Below are 27,860 nucleotides of genomic sequence, written 5' to 3'. Positions count from 1 at the left end.
CCTTGCAGAGTGAAAGCCAAAGGACTAGGGAGAGTCAAAAGTTGGGAGTAAGCAGCAACTTCAAATGTGGGTGTGTGGTGAGGACGCCCAGTATGATAAATGAAAAATATTCATTAGGTTAAGTAGTTAAGAATTAGTGACTTTGTGAAACATAATTTCAATAAAGTGATAGACATGAATGTCTGATTTTTGATTGATGAGTGAATGAGAGATGAGGGAGTTGGGAAAGTAAATATGCATTACTTTTGAAATTAAAATGTGAATTGCATAAAGACTGGGCAGAAACTGGAGTGGGACTTGGTCTAGGAAGTGGTTTTGAGAACCAGAGATACCTGAATATGTTTATTATGTAGGACAAAGGGACTAGTAGAGAGGGAATAATTGAGGATATTGGAGAAGGGGAGGTGACTGAAGGAATAAGGTATTCATAAGCTATGATGTCACTGATACAGTGGGTGGTGGTAAATTCAAACTTATCCTGTGAAGGATATCCTTTGAAGAAAGGATGTGTGTGTGTGTGTGTGTGTGTGTGTGTATTTAAATATATTTTACTTTATTATTTATCTTTATTGAAGTATAGTTGATTTACAATATTATGTTAGTTTCAGGTATACAGCAAAATGATTCAGTGATACATAATACATACATACATATGCATATGTGTGTGTGTGTATATATATATATATATTCTTTTTCAGATTCTTTTCTTTTACAGTTACAAAATATTGAGTACAGTTCCCTGTGCTATATAGTAGGTCCTTGTTGGTTATCTATTTTACATATAGTAGTGTGTAAATATTTTTGAATTATATATGTCTATATATAATTTTATAGGTAAGAGGAAGAAAAATCATGGTAGGTCATTCCTGAAGATAATATTAGCACCGCCCACCCCCCAGGTTAAGTTTGAATAGTAATAGCTGAATGTCCAGTGGACAGAGATTAAGAATTTGGAGATTAAGATTAAGCTTTTAAATGGTTATTTAGGGGAATATTTGAGGATGAGAACCCCACTCAAGTGACAGGAGTGAAAAGATGATTCTGAGTATATAATAGAGGTTGGAGTCTAGAAATTTGTGGTGGCACCAATCTATGGAGGTTTGTGATTTTGCTCTAATAGTGCTCAGAAATGTAGGTGTGGAGAAAGCAGATTGCACCATTGATCTAGGATTGGGTTTTTTTTGGAGTGGCTGTATTGGAAATTTGGGGGGTAAAATGAAATGGAGAATGTAGATGAAAGAATAGTTAAGGTTAGTTCATATCCATATATGAGGTTCAGGAAGAAAAGCTAGGTGTATGCTAAATAAGCTAGAATAAAATTGAGGTTAATGTCTCTTTAACATTGAAGAGCAGAAATGAGGTCATGAAATTGGAAGACGGTCAGGAAGTTGTGGTCACAGAGTAAGATAATTGACATTTTTTTAATCTAGAACAATTTCAGGTGATCACAAGATCCTGCATGTGAGTGATTGAATAGAATGAATAAAGGTCCAGGAATTAAGATGATATGAATGTTGAGGCTGTACTCTTAATTCTCTATGTATTTTGTATTTCCCAGGAAATTGGCAGAAATTGGGATTGAGAGAAAGACTAAATCAGGTCTCAAGTCTTCAGTGAATGAGGTAGGGATTTATAGATGATAGCAACACAGCATAGAGGGTAGAATAAATGAATACATAATTCCCAAAGCAGCATAAACCTTTTACTTGAGGGAGAGAGTAATGGCGGTGAAGAAATCTAGAAAAAGTCAACCTCTCCTGCTTGCCCAACAGAACAGTCCTTACATATCAGAGAGGGCTGATGGGGAATCAGCATCTGTAAAGGGAGCACCAAACTTCAGTTAGACTTGGAAATAGAGTGATAGTTCTAGAAAAAGCTTAGCCCTGAAACTGTGTTTCCAGAAGATTGGTAGAATGTGCAGAGAGGGTTCTTAGTGGCAGGAACAGAGGATGAGAGCAGAGAGATTAGGTTGCTTTTCATCGTTTCGTGATTGAAACTTAGAGGGATGAGAAGCATGTTTGGAAGTGACTGATCTCACATATTTTAATATTGGCACACTTCGTTGAGGGTACCAGGGGGTTGCTGGCTCTGTCTCAGGAAGGTGGTGTGGGCTGCTATAAAGTTTGCATAAGGGCTTGTTAGGGCCTTGTTCTGGGTAGAGGCTCTCTGGCTCTCTTAGAATGATTGAGGCAGAGGCAAAGGCTGTGGGTCAGATAGCTCTCAACATTAATGAATGTTGCTCTGGATGTGGGCTCTTGCAAGTGCTCTGTGTAACATGACGGTCCTTGGTGAAGTAAAGAAGAGGGATCCCTTGATGTAGTGACAGAAAAGTCCTATTGGGGTATTGAAATGATCTTTCATGAGTGTATGTGCATTAGAGTACAATCACTTACTTTTCTGTTCATTCAGTAAATATCTTAGAACATACAGGTCTTGGATACCTCGATGAATAAAACAGATAAAAATCTTCACCTTCTTGGAGCCTACATTCTTGTGAGGGGGCAGAGGGAGAGGCACATAAACATGAAAGATAAGTAAATTATTTAGTGTTAGAAGATAAGTGCTATGGAAAGAAAAAATATTCAGGAGAGGGAGTATTTGGAAAGGCTGCAATTTTAAATGTAATGATCAGGGTAGGCATGATTGAGAAGGTGGCATTTGAGCAAACATTGGAAGGAGAGGGAATGAGCCATGTGACTGTGAGGAAGTGTGCCAGGCAGAAGAGACAATTGGTGCGAAGGCTCTGAGGTGGGCATGTGCCTGGTGTGATTAGGAATAATGAGGAGTCCCACGTGTCTGAAATGGAGTAAACAAGAGTCGTCGTAGGTGGTGAGCTCAGAGTGTGAGAGTAAGAATGTGGTTAATTGAAGGGGTATTTTGGTTAAATTCTAGTTTATTATCAATAATATAGGTTTATATTGTGAAGTATATAGTTCTAATTATTTAATTAAATTTGCCATGTTAAGATATAATGATTAGTAAAAAATGTGTAAGACTAAGAGTTTGAGTCTTAAAATTTATTTATTATCACTTTGTTTGAGGAATAACTTTTTAAGTTCTCTATCATTAAGGTAGTAGTTTTCAATTCTTTACAGAATGATTTGGAACAAGTTCTACGTCAAATTGGTGATAAGGACCAAAAGATCCAGAACCTTGAAGCCTTATTACAGAAGAGTAAAGAAAATATTTCTTTACTAGAAAAGGAAAGAGAAGACCTTTATGCAAAAATTCAGGCTGGTGAGGGAGAGACTGCTGTTCTTAACCAGTTACAAGAAAAAAACCATACATTACAAGAACACGTAAGCTTGTCAAGTGTATTCTATTTCTAAAATTTACTTTTATCTCTCTAAATCTTACTAAGTGCTTTATCTAAATGATTCTTCTGTTATTTTTAGTACTTTAAAAATTATTATGTATTTCTGACAAATGCCATCTCATTTACCTTAGAGGTGGGTTGCTATTGTAGTGAAAATAAGTTAACATGATTTGATGAAGGAACTCTCAGTTCATGTCCCAGGATGTAACTTATTACCTGTGATGACCATGAGCAAATCATTTCACCTTGTTAGCTCATTTGAAAAGTATAGTTAGCTCATATTGAAAAGTAATTAATAATATATACTTGCCTCATGACATTTTGTGATGTTTTGAAAAAAGTAAATAACAAAATATATTTATAAACTAAAACCACTAATCAAGTGTTAGTTGTTACTATGTATTGGTTAATAACCAGGCTTAGTGGTTACCTGTATTTTGATATTGTATATGTGTTTGGAATACATAGCTAATAATAATTTTGGTAAGTTGCCTTATCGTTTTAACATCTGTGTGTTAGTTTAAGTGAAACTTATAAAATTTAGCTTAATACATTTTCAAACTGTAAAGAATGTATAGTCACTTTTGGGAAGAATTGTCCAATAAGAGAATTCTAATTATCTAAACGAGAAAGTATTAAAGTATAAGTAGGTCATATCACTTTTCTAATTTGGGTATTAGAATATAACACAAATTTTCCCCCCAAATTTCAAAGTTAGCCTAGGTTACCAGTTTTTATGAAGAATTATTTAGACTAGTTTTTATAGTTAAAAGTTGCATACAACTTGACATTGCTTATTATACAAATATGATCTGAAACGCATATACAATTTTGAAAAAAGAATAAATAAAAGTCAAATTTATGTACTTCTGCTTCTGGCAATGTTGGAGTAACTGATACCTATTAAGTCCTCCCACCGTAAACAACTAGAAAAGTAGAAAAAACTGTGTAAAACCACTGTTTCAGACATTGTACAACAAGCAGGTTTTCATCCCTGAGAGAAGAGAAGCAAGTGAAGTGAGCCTTTTGACCATTCCGACTTTTGACCCAGAGACATTTTTCAGACTGGTGCAGGTCGAGGGAATCCAAGGAAAGCACAGTGGTCTCACGAACTAAGACATGAGAGGTTTGAAGTTCAGGGAGGTTGAACTCAAATTTGCAGAGCAGAATGTCAGAGAGGAGGGAACAATGTAGAGAAAAAGCTCCAGAAATCTGCTTAGGGATACACTTGAACCTTTCAATGAATGCTAATCTTTACACTCATAAGGAGAGATTCCATGAGGCCAGGCAGTGAACAATTATTAGGAGCTGCAGCTGAAAAATGATTAGAACTCACAGAGCTGGGAAACATTCAAGTTCTAGCCAGTCAGAGCAGAAAGACATGGTTGAACACTTAGGGGCATTCAGTAGAAACCCCAGAAATGTCACCCCTTCGGAGTAAAGCTAAACTATCCCTAGACTGAAAGCTAGCCTACACCTGACCTAAGAAGCATAGGAACAAGCCTGGAAAGGGTCCAGCTGAACCACAAGTATATTAACTGTCAGCTGGAGTAAAATTCAACATTCTTTGAAAGAAGACAGCAAAATCCAGACTTGTCACAACAAATATAAAAAAAATTACTAGACACACAAAGAAGCAGAAAACATGTGAGCTGTAAGCAGGAGAAAAATGATTCAATGGAGATAGAACCTGAAATGAGAGAGGATAGAGTCATCAGACAAGTACTTTAACACAGCTTTAAAAATATACTTATATAGCACTTGTGTTTGTTTTTGTTTAATTTGTGGACAAAGACTTATAGACAGGTTCAAAAATACATCCTCTTTTGCAACCCAGAACTCAGTGTTCAGTATGAGTTTTTTGGTTTTTTTAAAAAATTAATTAATTAATTAATTAATTAATTTTTGGCTGTGTTGGGTCTTCGTTTCTGTGCGAGGGCTTTCTCTAGTTGCGGCAAGCAGGGGCCACTCTTCATCGCGGCACGCGGGCCTTTCACTGTCGCGGCCTCTCTTGTTGTCGGGTGCAGGCTCCAGACGCGCAGGCTCAGTAGTTGTGGCTCACGGGCCCAGCTGCTCCGCGGCACGTGGGATCCCCCCAGACCAGGGCTCGAACCCGTGTCTCCTGCATTGGCAGGCAGATTCTCAACTACTGCGCCACCAGGGAAGCCCCAGTATGAGTTTTGATACAGATAAGAAGGAACATGATACCTAAAAGAGAATCAAATGATGGGGGTGTATTGATAAACATAAAGATTGCTTCCAGGATTATAGAGCTGATAATTTCCCTCATATCTTAAGCTTTTAAATTATCAGCTGCATTGATTTAGTACTCTAATTTTAATGTTGACATGAAACAAAGATGGCTTCTTTTTTTAGGCTTTTATCTTGAACACAGTGTCTGGATTTTAAAAAGGTATTGGCGGGCTTCCCTGGTGGCGCAATGGTTAAGAACCCACCCGCTAATGCAGGGGATACGGGTTCGAGCCCTGGTCCGGGAAGATCCCACATGCCATGGAGCAGCTAAGCCTGTGCGCCACAACTACTGAGCCTGCACTCTAGAGTCTGTGAGCCACAACTGCTGAGCTGCGTGCCACAACTACTGAAGCCTGCACACCTATAGCCCATGCTCCACAACAAGAGAAGCCACCGCAATGAGAAGCCCATGCACCACAACAAAGACCCAATGGAACCAAAAATAAATAATAAATAAATTAATTAATTAAAAAAATCATATTAAAAAGGTATTGGCATATCCCAACGATCTGTATTGTTCTAGGGTGTGATGGCTTAGGAGTGAATATGATTTGAGCCTAATACATTTTTAGAGGGTGTCAAATTCAAAACCAGGCAGATCCGTCTCCTGACCCTAAACGTGGTCCTAAAGTAAATTGCTTGAGGAAATTGGATCCCAAAGATTACAGGTGGGGAATTTTGAAGTGTGTTCGTATTCCACTGGAGATCGAAGAAGCCCAACTAAAAGAATTGTGGGCTGACTCACATGACAACTTTCTGAAAGGGCTATTTTATCTTGAAGATTTTGAGTTTGGAGGAACTAAGGTGATTGGCAGTGGAAAGAATCAGAACTTGTGAAATTCCTTAAAAATTTATTGACTTAAATAATTTTGCCAGGACTTCCCTGGTGGCACAGTGGTTAAGAGTCTGCCTGCCAATGCAGGGGACATGGGTTCGAGCCCCGGTCCGGGAAGATCCCACATGCCCCAGAGCAACTAAGCCCATGTGCCACAACTGCTGAGCCTGCACTCTAGAGCCCGTGAGCCACAACTACTGAGCACTTGTGCCACAACTACTGAAGCCAGCGCACCGAGAGCCCGTGCTCCACAACAAGAGAAGCCACCACAATCAGAGAAGCCCGCGCACTGCAACGAAGAGTAGCCGCCGCTCGCCGCAACTAGAGGAAGCCCGTGGGCAGCAACGAAGACCCAACGCAGCCAAAAATAAATAAATAAAATAAATAAATAAATAAAATAATTTTGCCTATGTTACACATAATTAAAAAAAACCCTTTACACTTAAAAAAATAAAATATACTTATGGATATAAAGAAAAAACTATAATAATGGAAATAGAAGTGGAAAGAATGAAAATTAGAACTTCTAGAGATTAAAAAAAATCTGAAATGAAAATTTCACTGGATGAATATAATAGATTAAGCAAATGGAAAACAGTGTCAGTGACCATTAAGACAAGGTAATTGAAACTGTCCACAATGAAGCACAGAGAGAAAAAAGGCTGGAAAAAAATGAACAGTGCCTTAATGACCTGTGGGATAGTATCATGTAATCTAGCATACATATAATGAGTGTCAAAGAAGAGTGGGGAGGAGGAAAATATTTATAGAAATAATGACTGAAAAAATTGTAAATTTGATTAAAAATATGAAACCACAGATCTAAGAAACTCAATGAATTCTAACCAGAGTACCCCAAAGAAACATCAGATGAATTGGATTTCACCTAAATGAAAAATGAATGCTCTTCAAAAGACACCATTACAAAAATAAAAGCCAAGACAGACTGGGAGAAAATATGTGTAGTACCTATATCTGACAATTCAGAAACATCCAGGATATATAAGGAACTCTTATTACTCAATCAGATCAGTGATTGTCTGGGGCCAGAGATGAGCGGAGGGTACTGAGTGCACAGGAGCATGAGGAAACTTTTGGGGGTAATCGGAATGTTCTCTTGCTTGATTGTGGTGATGGTTAAATGAATGTATGTATTTATCAGCTCTCCTCAAACTGTACAATTGAATTGGGTGAATTTTATTACATCTAAATTATAGTTCAGTAGAGTTGGTTTTAAAAATAATAGGAATCTCTGAATTTGATGTTATTCTTATGATTTTGAGAGATTATGTTTACTTATTTTTGGAAAGATGTGAATAATGTTTCTCGAAAAAAAGTTAAGATAATCTATCGTAGAGCACTTTAACATTCTCATGGTGCTTAAATTTGGGTTTCTAGTTACATCATTTGTGACCTTCGTAATTAGAGTCTTGCTTATATGGTAGGTAACTCAACTAACAGAGAAGCTGAAGAATCAGTCAGAAAGTCATAAACAAGCCCAGGAGAATTTGCATGACCAGGTGCAAGAGCAGAAGGCACATCTCAGAGCTGCACAAGACCGCGTCCTTTCCCTAGAATCCAGCATTAATGAATTAAGTAGTCAGTTAAATGAAAGCAAGGAGAAGGTCTCCCAGCTTGATATACAGGTAATATCGAATTATGTAACTTAATATGAGTTTGCGTGAATAAAACACCAATTTTAGGCCATCACATATTTTAAATTGTTTCTCTCTCCCTCCCCACCCCCTGCCTTACTTATTAATGGAAAACAAAATTAGGAATAGGAATTAAATAAAGGTTGTATTTAGACAGTTTGTTGAGCTTTCCTGTTTGCCTTTCTCTCTTTCCCTCCGTCTCTCTCTCTCTCTCCCAGCAAATTACTCTTCCTGAAACTACCAGATCTTTTCACTTTTTTTTTTCATGAAGCCCTTATTATTGTTTCCTAAGTTCAAAGTTGTTTGATATTATTATACCATTAGATTTCTGTTACATATATTTGAATTATTTTGAATTTGATTTTTTTAAATGTTTGGTTAAAAAAAAAAACTTTAGGGAATTCCCTGGTGGTCCAGTGGTCAGGACTTGGCGCTTTCACTGCTGAGGGCCCAGGTTCAGGCTCTGGCTGGGGAACTGAGATCCTGCAAGCCTAGAGCACGGCCAAAAAAAAAAAAAGCCCAACTTTGTATGGTACCATTATGTATTTTAATGTGTTTTCTTTCAGAGGCCAATATGGAAGCCTTGCTCAGTGAGTCAATCATGGTGTGGGAATTAAGACATATTTCTTTCTTCATTCTCATCATTCGTTTTTTATTCTATACTATAGTAGAGAAAGTTATAGAAACATTTCTAAGCCTTAATTTTCTTTATTTGAGGAGAATAATTCCATTGAAAATCAGAAATAATATAATAAAATAACAAGTATACTATTAGAATTTGGAAAAAGAGGATACACATTTCTTTCTTTTAAAAATATATTTATTAGATGAGTTACAGATAATTCAATATGTGGATGTCCAATTTTAGAGAGGGATAAGTGTTTTGCTGTTATATAGGGACATCTTTTTATCATTTATTCAAGCATTATTAGGAGTATTCTCTCCTACTCATTCCTGTTTGGGGGATTATCACATACTTATTTTTTAATGTCTAAATCTTTATGTTTTCTGCCAAAAGATTTAATTTTTTAAAATTATTTAGTGACAAAAGTAATGTACACTCAAGCAAGGGGAAATCGAGAACTAAATACAAATTAAATGACTTGTAAATTTTGTTACAGATTAAAGCCAAAACTGAATTATTGCTGTCAGCAGAAGCAGCAAAAACTGCTCAAAGAGCAGATCTTCAAAATCATTTGGACACAGCCCAAAACGCATTACAAGATAAACAGCAGGTAGGAGAACCTGATGCAATTTCTTACCATAACCTAATGTTTTGGTAGATAAATTAACTGGAAACATGTAAAAATGATACTCAGTTTTATATAATATTGTGATTGACTTGCTTATTCTCCTTAATTTCTCCCTGAGTTCAGAACCAGTTGAGTGGTAGATGCAAGAGTCAGACAGATGGAGATAAAAGTATCATCTTTGGGAATTCCCTGGCAGTCCAGTGGTTAGGACTTGGTACTTTTACCGTGGTGGCCCGGGTTTAATCCCTGGTTGGGGAACTAAGAATTCCACAAGACAAGAGGCGTGGCAAAAAAAAAAAAATCATCTTTGTTTTTGATAAAGCTCAACTTGTGCAGCTATGGTTGAGCTTCTTAATATTGTATTTCTCCCATAATATAGACCTTGGTGTGGAGCTGAAATAATTACTCCTAATTGTTGAATTGTTGCTTCATCCCATCAAGTGCCAATGACTGGGAAAGAGACAGATTTCCACAACTGTTTTAAGTAGGTAATCAGGCTGTGACCCAGATATACTTCCCACTTGGAAGCAGGAAAAGAGCACCATGTATTCTATCTCAATAGTAAGAGTTACTCTCTTTTCTTGGGGGTAGGAGTAAGTAGGGCTGGAAAGAATACACAAGTTACTCTTCTCAACACTTCTGGTAGAATAAAAGCTTCCTCCTTTAGGGCCAAGGTCAAAATGCTGGTAGATTTTTCTTACCTTTGACCAGGTAGGAATTTTTAAAGTTTACTTTTTGCTTGAGAAGTAATACTGGTTGTTGGTCCAAACATTTTTTATAGTAGTGTATCAAGTTAACAAAACAAAATCATTTTCTATATTTACCCTTAACCCCAATCCATTTTTTCCTCCTTATATGGAAATTTTGCTTTTAAATTTGTATGTATCCTTCCAGACTTATATAAGCATTGAACAAAAATATATGTGTGTGTGTATATACACACACACAGATCTTTTTGTTTTATACATATACTATCATTATATATGTTGTTCTACAACTTGCTTTTTACTTTACATTGTTATTTACATTATTGCTAAATACATCTGTAAAGTATTTTCTAAGTATTAGGTCAGTGCCAGGAACTATAGTGGAAAAAGTATTTATAAGAATAATCACATAAAAGTTTAAAATTTACCTGCCAAAAATATTACAAAATTCTAAAGCAAGTAGCAAAAGAATAAAACATTTTCTGAAGTATGTCTGATGAAGGGTTAATATTTTTGATCTTTAAAACACTTATACATAAGAAATAAGTGACTATAAAAAAAAGTAAATGATCAAAACTATATTAGCAAATCCTCAAGTTCATTAAGAACCAATTGCAAATTAAGACAGTAATGGAATATGCCCTTATTAAGGTAAAATGTTTGTGTGTATGTGTTTAACACTGGAAGGATTGGACATGGTGTAGAAGAACAAGCCACTTCCATACATTGCTTGCAATAGTATACATTAGTTCAACCTTTTGATGGTGGTAGGGGAAGCTGGTTAGCAATATATTTATTTTAAGACCTTTAGGATTTTTCATATTCATTAGCTCACTTTTAGTCCTTTACCCTAAGGAAATAATCGCAGTTTTAAGTATGCAGTTTGCATATCTGCAGAAAGGTTTGTAGCAATCTAAGAATGTAAAATAGGACATTTGGCTAAAAAATGGTCTGTATCGATAAAATAGAAATTTACACAGTCATGTATAATGATATTTTAGAAAATAATGTCACAGTTTCATGATGCATTGTTATGTAAAAACAGAGGAGGTTACAGTAAAACAGTATGTAAAGCAACCTCCTTTATTTTAAAAGTACAAATCAAAAAATAGAAACTAACATACAGAAAAGACTAGAAGGAGAGTTATCAAAACATTAATAGTAATTATCTGTGTGTAGTGGATTTACTAGTAATTTTTATTTTGTTTTTTTCTGTGCAACTAGATATTCCAAATGAATTGTTCAAGTATCATAATGTAATCCCTGTAATTAAAAAATTATATTAAAAAATGGTGTTTTGAACATTGAAAACATTTAATTATAGTATAAAAGTTTATTTTATTATTAGCCTGTTTAATATTCTGTTGTATCTTTTGGCTCCTAAAATAACTCTTCCTAGAAAAAGTTATTGAGCTCTTATGTATGTAAACGTAGTATCTCAGACTATGTACAACTTCAGTTCAGGTCCTTTCCATTGGTGGGTAAATATAACCTCTGATATATTATTAGACTTATCTATGGTCTTACTCAAAATAGTTTCTTAAATAAAGTTAGAGTTTTCTGCTTTACTTTGACCAAACATTTGGGCGTTACAGCAAAGTAAACCTTACCAAAGTTATCTTTAATTGTACTTTTTATAGGAGTTAAATAAGATCACTACTCAGTTGGATCAGGTCACTACAAAGTTGCAGGATAAGCAAGAACATTGCAGTCAGCTGGAAAGTCATCTTAAAGAATATAAAGAGAAATACCTCTCTTTAGAACAGAAAACTGAAGAATTGGAAGGTCAAATTAAGGTTTGTATAAAGGAAACTGTAGCCATATTTTCTACTGCTGTAGCAATGGGAATTGATGACCTAGAAGGAATCAAAGATTTTAAATTTGCAAACAAATATGAAGTTGTGATATACCAATTTAAAAAATTACTTGTAGTTTTTTCATGTCTTAATTTTGAATTCCACCTTTACTTTTAATTTCTTCACTAATGGATGGCTTTTACAAATAGCAGTTTACATATATACTGGTTGCATTGTAATGTGTAAGTGTTTTAAAGAGACAACCAACCAAGGATCTACTCTATAATTACAAGGAACTTAGTTTTTTATTGTTGTGAAGTCTCTTCTGCCCTATCATTCCTGTCTCCTTCCCTCCTTATTCCAATGTAATATTCCAGTATGGTATATTTCTTCCTTTTTTTACATTTTACATTTATACCCTTTGGATTTTGTTTCTAATTTAATATTATTAAAACTATTATAATTTACACTATGGTAAATTGCTTCTTTCTTTAACACAACTTCAAGTGAGAGTATTGATTTATACTAAAGAGATTAAATGACTACACATATTAGAGAAGGATTTGACCTGAGTCCTTTGTCCTTTAAATTAGAACTTCTATAAGTTAAAGAAAAAATTTCTCAAGTTACTATATATGTAACTTATACCTTCACAGTCAGATGAAGCACTTCTGTACAATTATAGAATCATGGGCTATGTATATTTCTATATGTGCATCTATACCAACATAACATGGAAGAAGAAAATTATATTTACAATTCTATTTATGGGTTCCCTTTTCTTTATGGTCAATGATAATGGTATGCTCAATTACATGATGTAATGGTTGAAAAGAACAGAAAAACTTTTTTTTTTGGTCTCTTTTTTTAGATGAAAGGCATCTAATGAGAATTCTATTTGAGTATCTTTTAAAAATAGTTATTTAGGGACTTCTCTGGTGGTCCAGTGGTTAAGACTCCACGCTTCCACTGCAGGGCGGGTACGGGTTTGATCCCTGGTCAAGGAACTAAGACCCCGCATGCCTCGTGGTGTGCCCCCCCCCGCCCCCCCCCCAAAGAAAAGATATTTAGAACCACTAGTGTCTATTGTGATCTATGACAATATCGGATATTTAACATTTTGTAATTATTATTTTAGGAAGTATTCCACCTGTTTTATATATATATGTGTGTGTTTGTGTATATATGTAGTTAATAGAATTAACATAGTTACATCGAATATCCAGTGTAAGTGTTGAGTAAGAGCCACAGGTACCTAAATTGGCTTATAAAATAGTATGCAAAATTTTTACAACTATACAAGAAAAGCATTGCTTATAGACGTTCAAACTATATATTTAACAATTTGATTTTATAAATTTGTAAAAATACATACAGTTATATGTATATGTATGAGATAGAAACCACAGTGTGAAGAATAATAATCTCTAGACCAAGAGATTAAAGAAGCAAAATCAGAAGTTTAATTGGCTTTATATTTAGGGTCAATAGGTGTTAATGAGAAGGATGACGTGACAACTCCATTTTAGTTTTGAATATTTATAATTATATAACATCAGTGTTGTTAACTGAATATAAAGAATTATATATTTTATTTATCTATTTATTTTAAAATAAATTTACTTATTTTTGGCTGCATTGGGTCTTCGTTGCTGTGCGTGGGCTTTCTTTAGTTGTGGCGAGCCGGGGCTACTCTTTGTTGCTGTGCGTGTGCTTTTCATTGTGGTGGCTTCTCTTATTGCAGAGCACGGGCTCTAGGTGTGCGGGCTCAGTAGTTGTGGCTCGTGGGCTCTAGAGCACAGGCTTAGTAGTTGTAGCGCATGGGCTTAGTTGCTCCGTGGCATGTGGGATCTTCCCAGACCAAGGCTTGAACCCTTGTCCCCTGCATTGGCAGGCAGATTCTTAACCGCTGCTCTACCCAGGGAAGTCCCAGGATTATATATTTTAAGTGGGCCCATGTGTGAACCTGTTACTTAGTTTTTTCATACTTGAGTTAATAACTTTTACTCAAGTAATAAATATAATTAAATTTATTCTCTTATTCAGAGTTCATTTTAAAAAGTAAAAACTTAGTGACTGCCTCTCATATATAAAGCCAGCTGCTAGGTCTTCTGAAAGATTCCAAGATAAATGGCTTCTTTATTCAGTGATGGCTTCAGAATGTGTTTTTTATTATAACATAAATATTTTTGGTTATTTTTGTGTGTTATGTCAACACCAATTTGAGTGTAAATAAATGTTATAATGTTTAATAGATAATCATTGACATTAAAATGGTTTTATATTATATTTCTGCCATAGAAACTAGAAGCTGATACTCTTGAAGTTAAAGCAAGCAAGGAGCAAGCTTTGCAGGATCTACAAGAGCAAAGACAGCTGAACACAGATTTAGAGCTTAGAGCCACAGAATTGAGTAAACAACTTGAAAAGGAGAAAGAAACGTAAGCTAAACTACTTAAGAGAGAGGATTATAAACTAAGTTTCATAAGATTTCAATTTTGCTATCACAGTGCTTAAAGATTTATTTGATTCTATAAAGTACTGATACTAATGTGAATGAAAAATAAAGCCATCACAATATGGTTAAATAGGAGGGCTTGTGACCAGTCACATTTCAGTAGACTTTGTCTTTAAAGGCCAAATACACCACTCTGACTGAGTTGGCAGACTGGATCTGTGTCAGGATGGTGAGGGTTTTTGACTCTCAGTAGTAAAGTTGGAAGCTGAGAGCCTGGGAAAGGTATTCAGTACCTTTCAGGGAAATGAAATAAAACCCATCAAAGTTGATGATAGTTAAATTGTTTTATGCCTTCATGGTTTCATCCTTTTTTTGGGAGTGATGACAAAACGTTTTTGTTCTCACATCTAGTAAATTGGGTCCTGATATTGTGAACTTGAGGATATACAGATGTATTCTGTGCCTCAAGTGGCATTCTTCTCTTAACATCGTCGTTTCCAGTGCCTAGGTATTTGGGGAGTACATCTGATCCTTTGTATCACCCACTGAGTGATTTGTCACCTCTGGAACCCAGTCATGTGTCTGTGAAGATGACCTTTGAGTTGGTTCTTGTTCTCTTTCCCAAGGCCCCCTATGGGCCCAGTGGTTCTTTCCATTTCTACTAAGGTTTTTAAAATTTTTGCCTTTATACTTTATGCAAACATTTCTTATGTGGGGTCCTGCATTTCTAGAGCACTACCTAAGAAAGAAGGGCTGGGTAAACACATCTGAGGTTTGACTAAACCTCACCCTTTGTCATAGGACTCAGCCCAAATAACAGGGTACAGGGCTCCCCTTTCTCAAGGGCCACCTTCACTCTGCATGCAACTCTTTCCCTCCAAATTCCATCTTATAATGTATTTTCATTACTCTGCAGTTTAATGTATTTTCAAATATCGTTTGTGATTTCTTTGATTTACGGGTTACTTAGGAGTATATCGTTTACTTTTCAAATATTTAGGACTCTTCTAGATATCTTACTGTTATTCGTTTCTAATTTAATTCCATTTTGGTCAGAGAACATACTCAGTAAAATTCAGACATTTCAAATTTTCATTTAGGGCACAGTGTATGGTTTATCTTGGTTAAGTTTCCATGTGCACATATATGTGTTTTTGGGTAAAGTGTTCTATAAATATCAGTTAGGTTAAGGTGGTTGATAATGTTGTTCTAATCTTCTATATCCTTGCCAATTTTTTTCTCTGGTCATTTCTGTCAGTTTCTGAGAAAGGGGTGTTAAGGTTTCCCAGATTGTGGATTTATTTATTACTTCCTTAAGTGACTTTTTAAAAAATAAACTAAGTTTTACAGTCACTATGAAAGCCTTTATTTCTGTTTGCCTTCTTCGATTCACATAGTCTTATGATTTTATAATAATTACTTATGGGAAAGTTAAGTAGCATAGTAAATATATCAAGTCCCAATTTTAGGGTTGCTTGACAGGGATTTTAACTATATTAAATGGTAAAGTAATATTAGTACAATGATTTTTCTATTTAGACCTTTAAAAACCCATGAGGTACAGGATCCTGTGAATGTACCTTCATATGTTCTAGCTACTTTTTCGAAAGTAAAAGTAAGTTTCTGGGACTAAAAGTTAGAAAACTTCAAGTTATAGATGCAGTTCTGGTATTGTATTAATACCCAACTTCAATTATGTGGCTGGTACATTTTTTAATAACCTCTCTTTAACATATTGTTGAATTTATAATAAAATACATTGATAGTAAAGTACATTGGAAATAGTATGCATTCTAGAAATATTACTTTGCACCTAGTTTCATTTTCACTTTAAAAAATGGTTGATCTTTAATGTGTTCTTTTCTTTTGATATGTAATATGCATAATTTTATTCATTTTATGAAAGCAAAGTCTTTAGTTTAACTTTCTTAAAACAATATTTTCATTTCCTCATTCTTATAACTTTTTTTTTTCCTGTTTTAAAAAATTGAAGTATAGTTGATTTACAGTATTGTGCTAGTTTCAGGTTCTTGTAACTTTTTAATTCATTCTGGTGTAGAAAACTTATATTAAAGGACAAATGATAACAAATCTTTTATATAATCTGCTAGGCTCTAGGATTAAAGTAAATCTTTTGTCTTTCCTCCATGTTTGAAATGAAATATTTCTTCTATTTTTTAACTTTATTTTTCCTGGTTACCTTATGTGTTTTGAAGTTTAGGACCTGGCAAACACATAATGTGTTTTAGTTTTTCAAGGAAAGAGGCAGAGTTCTCTGTGCATGGGGGCTAACATAATAAATAGGTTCTTTAGGGTACATGGGAAAACATTTCTGGCTGTCATAGACTAGAGGGTTTGCTATATGCACAGATTTATTTGGGGATACATTGTGGTCAGCAAGACTGGATTAAGTCATGGGCTTAGATGGTCTTGGCTTTACCACTAATTTATTTGACTTGAGGAAAATCATCTTCATCTGTTAAATGATTGGATCAGATGTTCTAAGGCATTTTTCGGTTGTGTGGTTTTACGACATTAAATTATTATTTTTACTTCTTAACTACACAAGAAAGTTTCAAAACTCAATAATTTATTAATTTGAATGGTAAATTATACATTATTAAAGAAATTGTTTCTTAAATATTTAGAGTATCCAATACAAAGTTGGATCTACAGAAGAAATCTGAAGCGCTTGAAAATATTAAGCAAATGCTTACCAAGCAAGAAGAAGAAAAAAAAGTCCTTAAACAAGAAATTGAAAATTTAAGTCAAGATGCAAAGATGCAGCACAAGGAATTGAATAACAAAATTCACACGGCAGTAACAGAACTACAAAAAGTGAAGATGGAGAAAGAAACTCTAGTAGCAGAGCTTTCTGCAGCAAAAGAGAAATTATCAAAAGTTTCTGATTCTTTGAAGAACTCCAAAAGTGAATTTGAAAAGGAAAATCAGAAAGGAAAAGCTGCTGTATTAGATTTGGTTAGTTGTTTATGTTTACTTTCTTAGGTAGAAGTGATTTTTATTTAAAATGTAGTGACTTTTCTGCTTAATTCACTGTTGACTTTTCACCTTGCATTTAAGTGATTTTAAGTGTTCTTAGAGGAAAGGAATTGGGATTACTTAACCTGAGAAAAAGATATTGGTGTTTGTGTGTGTAATTTTCCAATGGCCCAGAAAATTTTCAGTTGAGTATATAGTCTTTCTCTATTCTGGGTCTGGTGCTAGATTTGGGAAGGACTGCAGCATGTTTGTCCTCAGGGACACTTCCACAGAGAGTATAGCTACTAGTTGAAATGTTTTTCACTTGACTGTAAAAAAAAAAAAAAAAAAAAAAAAAAGAAGACCAGAAAGATCTTAATGACTTTTAACTGTGGTGCTATAAACTTTCTTTATTCAATTTTCTAAAACTCTAGATAATACCATGTCTTAGAGATACTGTAAAAAATATTTAAACTATAGAGAAAAAAAATCTGAGTCTCAGGAAATGCGTAAAGAGGAATGTATTCTCAGAAATATTTTAACCCAGAATAACACAGAATAATAGCAAAAGTAAAATTCTTTTGTTCTCAATATGAAGGTCAGTGAAAGTGTTGAGTAGCATAAAAAACGTGATTATCGTATGTTACTTTTATGTTCCTTTCTGTTTGGAGGAAACATCTATCTGTACATCTTCCCTCTTAAGTTATATGTGATTATTTTTATTTGTTGTTTCAATACTTTAAAAAAATTTGCTTCCATTTTTTGAAGCCCATTATTCTACTTTTAAAATAGTATGTTAATTAATTAATTCTGTGACATAAAAATGTGGTTTCCAAAGTATTCTAAAATCTTGTCTGAATATTATCTAAAGTATTTATTGTGACTATGGGTTGATAATAGAAACTCTTAGCCTTTTCCTCTCCCTCCCCATTTACTGCTATAATATTTGCCTGTTTTTTTAATTGAAATGGATGATTTTGTCCCATCTTAAATCATCAGTGATTCTGGTTTATTTCCTTGTGTGGATCTTACTGAGATTGTAAACCAAAATTCTTAAATTCACTACAGATATTTTCTGCATAATGTAGTTTCCATTTTTTTAGGAGAAAACGTGCAAAGAATTAAAGCAACAACTTCAAGTACAGACAGAAAGCACACATAAGGAACAGAATGAACTGAAAAAGTCACTTGAAAAAGAGAAGGAGGTAAGATTTTTTTTCTATAACAAAAAATATGTAAAGCATAATAAGGTCTTTATATTTTCAAAATATTTTCACAATACTTAAGTCAAAAGAAGGTTTTTTCATTTGTGTTCTACCTACTACTAAAAAGATTTAAGCTAGTTTAATAAAAGGCCCAAAATAAAGGATTATAATTAATAAAGGTAGAAAATTGAGTCAACTAACTATAGAGTTATAATTAGATAATCTAGATTAAGGTACATTACTATGGATAAAAAAAAGTCAATAGATTTTCCATAGAAATGACATTTTAAGGGCTCTTTATTTCATGGACATTTATATTAATGGCATATTTGATAATGGTTGTATAACAATTAAGAGATTTTTCTATGGTTAATGCTTCTATTGTTCTCCATCAAAAAAAACAAGCAAATGAGTAAATAAATGGGTATAATATATATTGTTATTCTCTGAAGACATACCTCTAGCAGCTAGAGTCCAGGCATGTAGTTTTCTAGAGATCAGATTTGATAAAGCAGCAAAACATAGCCCTGACAAGTCTTTAGTGTGATTGTGTTCTGGTTGTTGATTGAAAGAAGACACCTGTGCTTTATATGCCAGCCATGTAAGTGGCAAAATTATGGAGGGTTAATGCCCAAGCTGTGAATCCAGATTGTGCAAATTTATATCCTGACTGCCAATTATTAGCTATGCTGTTTTGCCTTGTCTTAGGCAGATGACTTGCTCTCTCTGTGCTCCAGTTTCCTCGGCAGTAAGATGGGGCTAATAGTAGAATCTGTGTCATAGGATTATTGTGAGAAATAAATGGGTTAATATATTTCAAAGTGCTCAGAATACCAACTGTAACAAAATAAATGGTCAAATGTTAGCTATTTATCATTGGTTATCATAACATAATCATCATTATTAACACTACCTGACTCCTGTTTTGCACAAAAATATTTCCCTTTGTATTGGAGATAAGCTGAAGCATCCATATATAGAACTGAAACTTTTTCAAAAGTAACTTTGAATGGTCAGATGCTCAAATTAGGTTCTTAATGAAATATGCATAAAATATGAAAACATGACTTTGGCTGGAAGGGTGAGAGGTAGTGTAGTTCACCTTGGCCACAGAGGAACCTCAGTGTGACTTCTATATGATATCTAATTTTGAACAGAAATATGTCCTAGTAGATTGTTAAAATAAGGTGGTAGCAAAATATGCCTCAAATCTCTAAATGAGGAAACTATTGTGTGGTATAGTTTAGTGTTATCAGACAGATACTAAACATATTTGCCAAAAATTATTTTGGTTTTATCACAGTTAATATGAAGCTATCCTTTCTGATTCACTGTGGCCAACAGGCTCATTTAGCATTTTTTTAAAAAAAATATTTATTTTATTGTTTTTGGCCCCACTGTGCTGCTTGCAGGGATCTTAGTTCCCCGACCAGGGGTCGAACCCAGGCCTGGCGGTGAAAGCACCGAGTCCTAACCACTGGACCGTCAGGGAATGCAGTTAGCATTTTGAGAATATTCAAAACAGTAGACATTTCAGCAATCTAAAGATCGATGTTGATTTTCCCTTTTTCTATGATATAAGGGAATATTAATCTAGTTCATTTGCAAGCTCTATCCAAATGTATAATTATAAGTTAAAAAGGAAGGGAAGATTAAACAAATATTGAAGATTAATCCAGCATGTCATCCAGTAGTGAATATTGTCAGTTATGAAAGCTCCATGAGGGTAGGGATTTTTCTTTTGGGTTTACTACTGATTATTTGTGGCCAATAGACTCAGTAGTTTCTACTTAGAGTAGTGCTTGGCATGAATAGGTACTCAATAAATGTGTGTTGCATGGATAAATGAATGCTAAACAGGTTTTATTTTCTTTTAGACTTCTCATCAGCTGAAGCTGGAGCTCAGTTCAATGCAGGGACAAGTCATACAGGCCCAGAATAGTTTAACACAAAAGGAAAAAGAAGAACAACGACTTCAGAGTAACATAAATGAGCTAAAGCAATTGACTGAACAGAAGAAAAAGCAAATTGAAGCACTCCAAGGAGAGGTTAAAATTGCTGTTTCACAGAAGGTAGTGATATATTTGTTTACTTTTTATGGGAAGAAAAACTTTGCAGTTAAAATAACAGTATGATAGTAACACAGATGAGTTACAACAAAGAAAATTTTACATATGCTCAAATTTTTTTCTAAGTTAAATGTATAAATGCACTTAATTATATGACTAAATATCTATGTCTGGATTTCCATTCACTATAACCATGTTGTTAGATAATTCTTATTTGAAATTCTAGCACTAATCATTTGTCTGATAGGCATAAAACTAGCTTTTTGTAAAATAACATATAACTAACTATGTTAAGAGAATAATTTATACATTTCTAGTGTATTAGAAAATTTTAAAGGAATTTAAAAATAAATTATCATCATTAAGGGAATATAATCAAGAACAAAAATCACAAATTGAGATATATTTAAATACTCAGTAGTATAGGTTTCATATAGTTATAATTGTTTGGTTTTTTAAGTTATATCATAATGGTTTCCATTTCCAAACCTATCCTGATTTATTATTAAGCATCCGTTCTTCATCCTTAAGTAAGTTTTAATACTTGTCCAGACTAAGACTTGATAAAAGTGGATTGAACTTAATATTTGAACAAAATGAGGTTTTCCCCACTGTTGGTGTGTGCATATTAATTAGTTCATGGAGAAGAAAGATATAAGATCCCTAGTATGTAAAACAAACAAAATATGTCATGTTATTAATAGTTGGCTTGTCACATTACTAGAGAAAAAAAATTAACCCCACAAATACATATTTTATGTTGACCACTATTTTTATAACTATTATTATGGCCATTTTACAAAAGAGTAATTTTCTAATAACATAAACAAGAGTAGACAAATTTGTCTATCCTTTTTTTGTGTGTGTTATATATAATCATACATCAGGATATAATTATCATAGTATGTATTTTGTTCTATGATTTGATATCTTGAGGTCATTTTTTCCCAAAATCTATTAGCCTCATATTCAAGTTTTCCTTAGATCTTCATTTTTATAACATCATGACTTAGTAAATTAAAAAAAAAACCAACAACTATTTTTAGCACATTTTCTTTTTTATTAAATTATTAGTTATAATAAGATTTCTTCCAGATTTATGATTAATATATATTACCTGTACTTTGCATGTCTTTACTAGATGACACCTTAAGGATTTTGAGATTCAGAGGAAATGTTCTTATTGGTAGTTGTCTTACTTGGGACTGTTATAACAAAAATACCATAGACTAGGTGGTTTAAAAAATAAGCATTTATTTCTCACAGTTCTGCAGGCTGGGAAGTTTAAGATAAAGGCACTGGCACATTGAGTGTCTAGTGAGGGCCCACTTTCTGGCTTGCAGACAGCTGTCTTCTTGCTGTATCCTTATATGACTGAGAGAGATTATCTCTTGTGTTTCTTCTTATAAGGGCACTAATCCCATTCACAAGGGCTCCACCCTCATGACCTAATGACCTCCCAAAGACTCCACATCCAAATACCATCACATTTGATCTAGGCTTCAACATGAATTTGGGGGGGGGGTGTCACAAACATTCATAGCAGTAGTTCACTTGTGTCAGTGTATGAATGCTAGAAGAAGGAACACCTTTAACCTTGGGGAGGACAGCATTTTGGGGGAGTGTTGGGTGGATAGCCAGTCTCTATAAATTTGACTTGGAATTTGGAGTACCTAGAGAATCACTGAAAGGCAAGAATTGTTTGGTTTTATTGAGGAGCAGTGTACTATCATGGAAAGAAGATAAATTTTAGAGCCAGGCAAATTTGAATTTAAATTCTGTGTGACACACATTAGGTTTATGGTCACAGGAAAGTGATACATCTTTCTGAGCTAAATAAAATAGGGTCATAGAGTTGTAAAGGTTGAGATAATTTGAAGCAATTATACTTCAATTAAGATCTATTAAAAAAAAAAAGATTGCAATAATGTATTTAAAGTACCTAGTACTGTGTGTGCCCAGTGCCATGGGGAAGCAAAATAGTTGTTGGATATTATATATAAGTGTAGCAAACTATGATCTAAGAGTGTCATTGTGCATGGTAAACCATACAGTGATGGTCTCTGGAAACTTTTCACTGGGCCACAGTGAAATAGGAAAACAAGGATAAAGTTTAAATGGGTATAGATATGTATGTGTACACACACACACACACACCCCATATATATCTATATCTATCTATATGAAACACACATATACATACATTTTTAAAATGTGATTGTGATTGTTTGGGAGTCACAGATAAAGGATCCAGCAAGGCTATATAAGTCATCAGTTCCTGTACCAACCTTATTTGAAACCTAATGTGGGAATACAGAATGAATAGGAAATGGCCCCTATTCTCAAGTAGCCTATAATTTAATGAATCAGGTATGTAAGGAAAAAGAGAACTGTAGTAAGAAGGAGAATGAGAAAAATTAGAACTTAATGGAAATTTTGACTGGCTTTCTAGAGGAGCTAGCATTTGAACTGTGTCTTTGAAGACTATCCTAATTTTGAAAGGTTAAAAAAAAGAGGAAATTAGATATTTCAAAGGAGAGGAAACAATATCAGCAAAGTTTGTGAAACTTAAAAAAATGTCATTATAGAAAATTTGCTATTGGAATACCTCGTAAGTGGAGAAGTGAGGGGAGATAAGGCTACAGAATTGGATGAAGTCAGATCACAGTAGATGTTGTATAGTTGTTTCCACTTTAAATTTTTAATATTGGAAGACTAAAGGTAAAAATCTTTAGAAGGGAGAAATGTAGTCAGACCTGTTTTAGAGCAAAAACTGATAAGCTTGTGAAGGATAAATTGTAAATGACTGACCCTCCTATATTCTCCTTTGGAACTTTGGGTTTACTTCTGTTAAACCCATTATCGAGCTGTTACATTGATCTTTTTATTTTTTTTAATTTTCTTTTATTTAACTTACCCACTAATAGATTTGAATTCCTCAAAGTCAGAGAACTGTGTTTTCTGACAAATAAGCTATCAATGATTTTTAAAAAAATGAATGAATGAATGAGCCTGTCATTTAGAGTAAGTAAAATGAAGGCCCAAATATGAACCCAGAGGGCAATTATGATCAGTGTTGAGACTTTGTAGAGGGCTTATTTGACCCATAAAGGTGATTGAAGAGAAGAAAACTAGATTTGTGGGAGGGAAAATGTTAAAGAAAAGAAGTAGTATTCTACCAAAAAAAAAAAACAAAACGCAGTGTAGTCTTCAACACGAAAAACAATGTCCAGGAATTCTTCGTTGTGAAGACTCTAAATTGAAGGTAATGTGGGATGTTGTCAGATAATGTGTGGGGTGATGAACCCCCTTTCCTCCATAGGCAGTTAGCACTACCTCCTGGCAATCTGCCTCCTAGCTCTCTTGAATCTATCCCCTTTTCTTATTTCCCAACTGCCACAGTCTTAGTCCAGGCTATTTTTTTCTCTTATGTGGACTACTATAAAAGTCTCTTAATGGATGTCCTGGGCTCTATTTGTCTACCTCCCATCTATTTGTCATTCATTCATTCAAGAAATATTACTAGGCACCTATTCTGTGCCATGGGCACAGTTCTAGGTGTTGGAGGTGTAGCTGTGAACAGACGGGGAACCTATTCTCATGGACTTAAACTTTCTTGGGGGGAAGAAACTTAAACAGGGTGATGTGAAAGACAGTGATGGGACAGAGTCCTACTAAAAGGTTGGGTGATCAAAGAAGCCCCTCTGAGGAGATTTGAGCTGATACATGAAATACAAGAGCCATCCATGTAGTGGTCGGGGTGGGACAACTAGTGCAAAGATCTTAAGGCTAGAACAAGCTTGGTATTTTCTAAAAACGGAGACCAGTGTAGGTTAAGTATAGTGGAGAGAGGAAGAGTAATATGAGATGAGCTCAGAGAAGTAGACAGGGGTAAAAGCATAAACATACAAAGTTGAAGATTATAAGATAACAGAGAATGATGTATTTTGTTCAAAGGATAATTAGAATCGATAAGGAGATTTTGAGCAGAGAATGGTGGGATCTGACTAAAGGGACATAAAGGAGCAAGCAGGAAAGGCATTGAAAAACTATTGCAGTAGTCTAGAAAGTACAAGATGATGGCGTAAAGTCTTAGCAGTGGATGATTTGGGAATATCTTTTGTAAGCTGAGTCATCAGGACTTGCTGATAGGTTAGATGGTGAGAGATGATGGAAGGAGGAGTCTAGAATAATTCTAGGTTTGTGGCTTGTGCAAGTGGATAGATGGCCATTGGATAGATGGCCATATTTATTGGGGGAAGTAGCATGTTTTTGAGGAGCAGGGTTGCTGTCAGGAATCAAGATTTCTACTTGAGATAGGTATCTGTCAATCACTCAAGTGAAGATGTCAGGGAAGTACTTGGATATAATGAGCCCAGAGTTCAGGCAGAGAGGTTGGAGCTAGAGACATAAATTCAGGAGTCAATTGTAAATAAACAATATTTTAAAAAATATATATTTTTTAACTTAACAAGGATTTATTCACAGGAATACCTGTAAGTAGAGAAAAATAACAGAAAAGCTAAACAAATGAAATGAAGAGGATCCAAACCAACTTTCACTCTGTAGATTTTTACTTGCACCCTGTGTGCATATATCTAGGGCACAGAGGGCCACCAACATGCGCCAATACAGTGTAGGAACCCTGCATTACATCCATTAACTTAAACATATCTTTAAGATCATGCTTTGAACAAAAAAAGAAAGCTTAGAAGGCAATATGTTGAGTGGGAGTAAACATTGAAATATAGCAATCATGTCTTCAACTTCTACAATTGTCTTTATGTGCCAACTAACATTTATGCAGCCTCTTACAGATCTTTGACCATGTAATTTAAGTTTTAGAAGTTTTGATAAAATCACTAGTAGTATATAACCATGCAGAAAGCACATCACACTGACAGCACAGAGGCAAAGATTTTGCACAGATATATCTGCTTTCCACATTGTGCAGGTTACACACAATACAATATCAATCTTATTCCTAACAGATCCTAAAAAGATATTTCAAGGCCTAGCTGTAAACTACAGTACTTTATATCTATATTCTTAATAAAAATGAGTCTAGTTGGGATCTTCTAAATAGAGACTGTATATAGAATAAAAGAGGGCTAGAGACTGAACCCTGGGGTCATACAGTATTGAGAGATCAAACAAAAGAGGAGGAGCTAGTAAAAGATTTTAAGATGGAATGACCAGTGAGGTAGGAGGAGAATCTAAAACACAAGATGTCCTTGAAACCAGGTTGAAGAATGTTTCTAGGAGGGGGCATCATCAACTGTTTGAAGGACTGCTGGGATGTTAATAAGATGTGGACAAGGACATGAATATTGTATTTTGGAACAAGGGGGTCGCTGATGACTTCAACAGCAGTTTCATTGAAGTGTATTTATTTTAAAAGCCAAGTGCTTCTTTTCATGCTATGCTTACATATATTTTATTTATGTCATAATTTGTGCATATCTCCTGAATCTTCTTAAAGACTGAAGGTTTAGAGTTTAGAGGAGTTGTACCTTTGCAACATTTTCTTCTCTTTTTCTGCTTTGATGTTAATAAAGATGACCTGTAGAAATTTCTTAAGTTATTCTTGAATTTCAAGGAGTAGAAACAATATACTTCAACTTAGTAATGGCTTTTTAATTATTTCATGTAGAAATTTCCCATAGTTCAACCTTAAATTATATCATCTTTTAAAGCATACAGCACTGTATCTTCCATCAGAATGTAGTTGTTACTTTCAGTCTCCTGAGACCTTGGTACTTGGGAATTCTCAGTGAAATTTTTTTTTCTTTATTTAATTGCTTTTTCATTTTTTGTTGTTTAAATTGGGACTTGTTGAATTTTGTAATTCTTTAATTTTGTAACTATAAGGTAAGTTACACTTTATTAAAGTAAAATTTTAGGGCATAACTACAATTCAGTTTGTTCTTAGGAATCTTAGTTGTGTGGATTTCATTCTATATTTGTAACTTGTTTTTGGTATGCATACTGTTTTAAATAACTATTGTATGTTTCAGACAGAACTTGAGAATAAACTACAGCAGCAGTCAACACAAGCAGCACAGGAACTTGCAGCAGAGAAACAGAAAATATCAGTGTTACAAAATACCTATGAAAAAAGTCAGGAAAGTCTAAAACAGCTTCAGTCTGATTTCTATGGGAAGGAATCTGAATTTCTTGCCACAAGGCAAGATCTTAAGGTATAGTGAACTATATTATATCATAAAAACCAATAAGTTGTTTATAGACATTCATTAAATGATTGATTTGAACCCAAATGGGCATGGGAATGTTAGTGTTTATGGAATATCATGCTTGTTTTCTGTTGAATTATTATATTTGGAGAAACATGCTTTTTAAATTGTTTTATATAACAAAATATATATGTAAATATAGGCATTTAAGAATAACATCTTCAATAGAAATAATTTGGAAATTGTTAATTGCTACATTGGCTTATCTAAGGACTTTGCTGCCTTTATGTAAAAAAAATAACTTTTAAAACAGACTGCTGTTAAAAAATCTAAGGAGTTTTAAATGTAAACCACTTGTGAAAATGCAAGCAATTTTACTGTTGCTTGTCAAGCAATATTAACTTTAGTGTTATATATTAGTCAACTTCCCAAGACTATTGGAATGCATAATGATTAAAATTAGGAGATTATAGCTCAAAGTAAACTTAACCTTAATTATCTAAACATATATGGATATTTTGTCCTTGGCAATACTGTTTGATTAAAGTATCATTTTTACTAAAATGAAGACTATGGAAAAAGGGTAAACAATTTTTATGCAGCATTAAGGTATCAGTTCTCTAAGGGAAATGGAACATTTGTATTCTCTCACAGAAGAGTTAGCCATTTCTCTTTTTTGTCATAGTGAAATAGTATGCTTTTTGATTCTTTCCTATGTTTGGATTTTTGTTTCTTTACATAATTTAAAATGCCTTATTGAAAAATTCTGTTGAAAATCACAGAATATTTTTATATATAATATACATAAATATACTACGTCTATACTTTATTCATAGGCTGCTATAGGGAAGGCTTTATGAAGGAGGTAGGACTTGACCAGGTCCTGAAGGATATAAGAATTTGAATACACAGAGAGTCCTGAGAAAGATCAGTTAGTTCACTCAGGGGCACATTTGAGAAAAGGTGCAGCAGTGGGAGCCAGCAAAGCCAGGAGGCAGTCACCATAATTGTCTTGCTAGAGTGCTGGTTTGTGTTTGGAAGTTAAAGTTAAAAAGGTTGGGATCAAACTGTGAGGTATCTTAGATGCCTAGCAAGGACGACTGACTGGACTTTATATTGGGTTGGCGGCGGGCGGGGGAG

At 34.3% G+C, this 27,860-nt stretch overlaps 1 protein-coding gene and 1 non-coding gene across 4 annotated transcripts in view; both read left to right on the top strand.

Annotated features, from left to right (window-relative positions):
• The window catches only part of EEA1 (early endosome antigen 1), a 133,019-nt gene that overhangs the window by 90,875 nt on the left and 14,284 nt on the right, over nt 1–27,860 (top strand). For all 3 annotated transcript variants that reach the window (XM_059936661.1, XM_059936660.1, XM_059936662.1), the window contains 9 exons: nt 3,096–3,299; nt 7,850–8,050; nt 9,181–9,294; nt 11,660–11,815; nt 14,117–14,256; nt 16,922–17,252; nt 18,356–18,457; nt 20,335–20,529; nt 26,544–26,726. In XM_059936661.1, the coding sequence (XP_059792644.1) occupies nt 3,096–3,299; nt 7,850–8,050; nt 9,181–9,294; nt 11,660–11,815; nt 14,117–14,256; nt 16,922–17,252; nt 18,356–18,457; nt 20,335–20,529; nt 26,544–26,726 (1,626 nt within the window). The remainder of the gene's footprint in view (nt 1–3,095; nt 3,300–7,849; nt 8,051–9,180; nt 9,295–11,659; nt 11,816–14,116; nt 14,257–16,921; nt 17,253–18,355; nt 18,458–20,334; nt 20,530–26,543; nt 26,727–27,860) is intronic.
• Nucleotides 5,073–5,201, top strand: LOC132373850 (small nucleolar RNA SNORA40). Its single transcript, XR_009505509.1, has one exon. It is a non-coding gene; the product is annotated as a small nucleolar RNA SNORA40 (small nucleolar RNA).

The sequence above is a fragment of the Balaenoptera ricei genome, chromosome 10 (genome assembly GCF_028023285.1).
Source record: "Balaenoptera ricei isolate mBalRic1 chromosome 10, mBalRic1.hap2, whole genome shotgun sequence".
In the NCBI taxonomy this organism is placed as follows: domain Eukaryota; kingdom Metazoa; phylum Chordata; class Mammalia; order Artiodactyla; family Balaenopteridae; genus Balaenoptera; species Balaenoptera ricei.
This window is presented reverse-complemented; position numbering and strand designations above follow the sequence as displayed.